General features: G+C 63.2%; 1 protein-coding gene across 1 annotated transcript in view; it reads left to right on the plus strand.

Moving 5' to 3' along the window:
- Window positions 1-288: 288 nt before the first annotated feature.
- LOC116815805 (uncharacterized) overlaps window positions 289-4,695 on the plus strand; it is a 24,373-nt gene continuing 19,966 nt past the window's right edge. The window contains exon 1 of the mRNA XM_075069834.1: window positions 289-364. Within this exon, the coding sequence (XP_074925935.1) occupies window positions 289-364 (76 nt within the window). The remainder of the gene's footprint in view (window positions 365-4,695) is intronic.

A 4,695-nucleotide genomic window follows, 5' to 3' on the forward strand; every position in this document is an offset into this window, starting at 1 on the left:
CGCACCCACCTCTGCCTTTCTGGGAGGACTAGGCTGCTGACTGGCCATAGCCCCAGCGGTGACACCACTAGGGTACAGGAAGAAGGACCATCCACCCACAGGCTTCAGGGCTGGGGTTGAGCACCAGCTGGGGTCAGGAAGGACTCAACCCCAGGGCACTTGTTGAAGTGTCCAGCATTGGCCTCACTTGGTGATGGGACACAGGAGCAGACAGGCTTTGGGGTCCTGGATCACAGAGCTTCTCAGGGATCTCGCTGGCTGGTCCCTGCCGCTGCAGCCTGGGGGCTGATGGAGCAAAGAGGGTTCTCTGAGAGCTCCCCTGGGCGAGGCCTCACGTCCCACGATGCCATCTGGCCCGAGCTGGGTACGTGCCATGGCTGAGAGGGGCCCATGTGGACATACCTGGCTCCCCCACCAGATCCGGTGCCCCCTGAACATGGGTCAAGCTGGGCTCAGACTCTGCAATGTCCTTGTGATCCAGCATCAATGAGCCCCCCCCCATCCCCATCCCCACTAGCCCCCCTTTCTCCAGCCCCCTACCCAGGAGCTCCCCCAGAGCCAGCTCTCTCACCTCCCCCCAGCTCCTGCTTTGTATCTGTTTCGTTTCCCCAGGGCGGATATTTTGGGCACAGCTGCTCGACGCATCGCTCGGCTCCTCCTGGAATGGGGGCGCTGGGGTTCCTGTCTGCCGCACACAGCTCACGCCCTCCACTTCCTCCTTGGGAAGCAGCGACTCCCACATGAAAGGAGAAGCAGCCTAAAGCCAGGCCTGCTGCCAGGAGAGGGCTGCTAGCAGACGGCTCAGCCTCCAGCCACCCGGCCTCCCCCCGGAGAGCCCCTTGCAGGTGAGCCTCACCCCCCATTTGACAGAGCCGGAGATGCAGACGGGACTGGCCCAGGGTCACCCAGTGGCAGAACCGGCAATGGAACCCAGGAGTCCTGTGTCCCTGTCCCCTGCTTTAACCACTAGCCTTGCTGCCCTCCCCAGAGAGACCCTCTGAGCCCGGTGGGCAGCTCTCCGGGGGTTTGCTGTGGAAGCAGAAACCAACCGGACGTTCCTCTCCCATGGAAAAGAGCTGAGTGGGATTCTTAGCAGGGCTGGGGGATGGGATGGATTTAATGTCCCATTTGGCTGATTATTAAGATTCTCTTTGTGGGACAGCCCCCCTGCCCTGGGTACAGAGAACTGCGCCCCCAAGGGGCCTTTGCCAGCTCCAGCAAGCTCCCGGGGGGGACGAGACGCTGACTGATCAGCCTGGCTCCCCGGGTCACACCAGCCCCCAGCGCCCCCCATGGGGGCCACCAGGGACTGCTCCATTTGCGGGTGAGAAATGACGGAGGACGAACATTTCTACCCACCTGGGGGACGTTCCCCTCTCCGGAAAGACCCCACTGGCCTCTGTCCCCCTCTTTGCGCTCTCCCAACTGTGCCCAAGGCACTCAGTGCCCGCTTTGTTCTGGGCTTTGCCAGCCCGCCCGCCCCAAGTCCTGCCATTTCTCCCGGCAATGCGGGGATCCGGGCAAGCTGCTGGGGTGGGCCCCAGGGTCGCAGCCTGGCAACACGTGGGGGCTGCGGCCGCGTTCACTGACCGTCCCTGGCCTCCAGCGATTGCTGGCGACAGCCGGGAGGGTGCAGCCCCCAGCAGCACGGCCCAGGGCTTGGGGCACCCTGCCCGACCCGCGTGCTAGACACAGCTCCTGCCAGAGAGGTGGGCCTGGTCCGGCACCCAGGAGATCCTTTACCCGGCCGTCGGTGAGCTCGGGCAGGGGCCAGCAGGACGCCAGGTCGTGCCAGGTTTCCAAAGAGCAGAACCTGCCCCTGGGCTGGGCCCTTGGAGCCCTTCACCTCCCCCACCCGGGCTGCCTGAGCTCCCAAGCAGTTCCCTGTGTGCGGGTCACTATTAGTCACCTTTGCTCGTGCGTACGGAGCTGGGGAACTAGGGGATTTCCAGGCAGGTGGGAGGCAGGGAGAGGAGACGGATGGGGCAGCAGCCAGGGTGCAGCCAGCAGCTCACGGTGACTTGGGGTGCAGCCTGGTCTGTTGGGGGAGTGCAGGGGGCCCCAATCCTCTCTGGGGTGCAGGGTCTGCTGGAGGGAGGGAGGGAGGGAGGGAGCTCAGGGATGGCTATAGCATTCGGCCTGGGCTTCTGTAAACCCCTCCTCCTGCAGAACAGCGTGACAACCCCCAGCCAGTGGCTGGTTCAGGATAAGGACCTACTACTGCTCCCAGCTGGTGGAGCTGCTCTCTCAGCTCTGTCCCGTGGCCCGGCCCAGCTGCTGAGCTCCAGGGCAGGGTTATGGTGCTGGTTGGCGCACTTTGCATGGCACGGCCTGCTGAGGTGCGGGGCGGGCGGGGATCATGCCAGCTCCTGGGGCCTTCTCAGTCCACAGCTCGGCTGGGAGAGGCCACGTTCTTGGTGCCCTCTGGGTCAGGCATGGGAGGGAATCTCCCACGCCCAGGTGCATCATGGGCATTGGCCGTGGCTGGGCAGTGCGGGCCAGGGGGACAATAGAGTGATCGCGTCTCGCCCCCAGGGAGTGCAGCGTGGGGCCAGTCTGTGCCCGAGACCTCAGAGGGCTGGACGGTCACTCAGAGCCTGCCTGGCTGGAGTGAGGGGTCGGCAGAGGGGGAGCCCTGGGGGGGGAGACAAGGAGGGGACAGGGGGCTCCTGCCCCTTTTCCTGCAGCCCAGATCACCCGTGGGCTGGAGGCAGGACCCGGCCCAGCCACGTGACACTGTCGGGCCCTGCAGTGTGGCATAATGCCATTGCAGCAAGGCAGGACATCACCGCTCTGTGCTGTTACACTGGCACCACCCCACGCCACACCACTCCGGCCCCCCAGCCTCCCAGGGCCACGACGCGGCCGCTCCCGGGCGATAGTCACATTTCACAGAGGTGTCAGCTGCCAGGGCAGCATCTCCCTCTCCCCACCCCCGGGCAGAGACAGACCCACGGCACTGCCTCGCCCCCCCCTAACCCCACCCTGCCCCATTGCAGGTGCCATGGCCGGAGCCGGAGAACTCCTCCGCACCGCATGATCACGACTTAAAGGGTTAAGTGGAATGATAGTGACCCCCTCCCTGCCTGGGGGGACACCCAGCCAGGTGCAGTTGCATGCTGGCAACGGTGCCAGGACGGGAGGCGAAGCTGCTGGATCCCCGCATCAGGGCACAGGCTGCCCCAGCCCGGAAGAGCTGCCCTGCAATGTGCAGAATCGCTGGGGTGTAGGGAACACCCGCCCCCAGAAGGAGAGGGGCTCTGGAGAACTAACAACTGTCAGTGGTTAGGCAGCAGTGTGCGGGGGGGAGGGGGGAGGGGAGGTGGGTGAGGCCAGCGTGCAGGGTGGGGGAGGAGAGAGGGTCAGGCGGGGGAGAGGGGGAGGATGGGTTTCAGGCCAGCGATTGCAAGGTGGGGGAGGGGAGATTGGGTCAGGCGGTGAGGGGGAGGGGAGGTGGGTCAGGCAGCGTTTGCCAGGGGGGAGGGGAATGGCGAGACAGGCGGGGGGAGGAAAAGGAGAGGATGGTCAGAGAAAGCAATCCTGTTGGGGGGGCATTGGGGGAGGTGGGTCAGAGCATCCTGTTGGGGGGGTACAGATTGGAACTAGCAGGGGTTGGGGTGCCCGGGGCAGGGTCACTGGACAGGTAGGGAGCTGTGTTTGGTGGGGCGGGGGCTGGGTCGGTTGCAAGAGGGGTGCCTGGCAGAGAGATTATCAGTGTGGCCTCCCACCGGCCACGGGATGGGGGGCTCTCCTACCGGAGTGACTCGACAGGAGAGGAGTCACTCAGCGGTGGCCTGGCCCGAGGGGATCCCCCAGGCTGGCCCCATAGAGCACAGGCCGGAGCCGGTCCCTGAGCTCGTCCCCGTCACACAGAGCGGCTCGGCCAGGGGAACAGCCAGGCCTCAGTTCAGAATTTCCACTGCTGGAGAGTCCAGCTCCACCCTGGGCAAATTGTTCCACTGACTCTCCTGTAATGGCCTCTCCCTGTTTCCACTCGGAGGGGGCCCTGCTTTGGCTTCCAGCCGCTGGGCTGGGCGAGACCTTTCTCTGCTGGCTGGAGGAGCCCTTATCCAACAGTGGTTCCCCACGTCGGCACGGCCAGCCTGGGATCTAGTCGCCCCTTAGCCTGCTCTTCCTGAAGCCAGATCGACGGAGCTCTGTGACTTTCTCTCTAACCCTTCCATCCTTCTCCTGGCTCTTCTCCAGCCCCTCTCCAAGTTCTCCCCATCCTTCCCGAACTGGGGACCCGGGACTGCATGAGCAGTTCTTATGGTCTTAACTCCACTTGCCCTCGCGCAGGGACTCTCAAGCTTTCCAGACGTCTGGCCCCCTTTCAGGAGGCTGATTTGTCTTGCGTTCCTCCAAGTTTCACCTCACTTCAAACCCACTTGCTGACAAAATCTGACATTAAAAGACAAATGTGTCACCTCACACTAGTACTGACAAATGGCTGACTTGCTCATTTTACCAGATCATAGAATCATAGAATATCAGGGTTGGAAGGTACGTCAGGAGGCATCTAGTCCAACCCCCTGCTCAAAGCAGGACCAATTCCCAACTAAATCATCCCAGCCAGGGCTTTGTCAAGCTGGGCCTTAAAAACCTCTAAGGAAGGAGATCCCACCACCTCCCTAGGTGACCCATTCCAGTGCTTCACCACCCTACTAGTGAAAAAGTTTTTTCTAATATCCAACT

This window comes from Chelonoidis abingdonii, chromosome 10 (genome assembly GCF_003597395.2).
Source record: "Chelonoidis abingdonii isolate Lonesome George chromosome 10, CheloAbing_2.0, whole genome shotgun sequence".
Lineage (NCBI taxonomy): Eukaryota > Metazoa > Chordata > Testudines > Testudinidae > Chelonoidis > Chelonoidis abingdonii.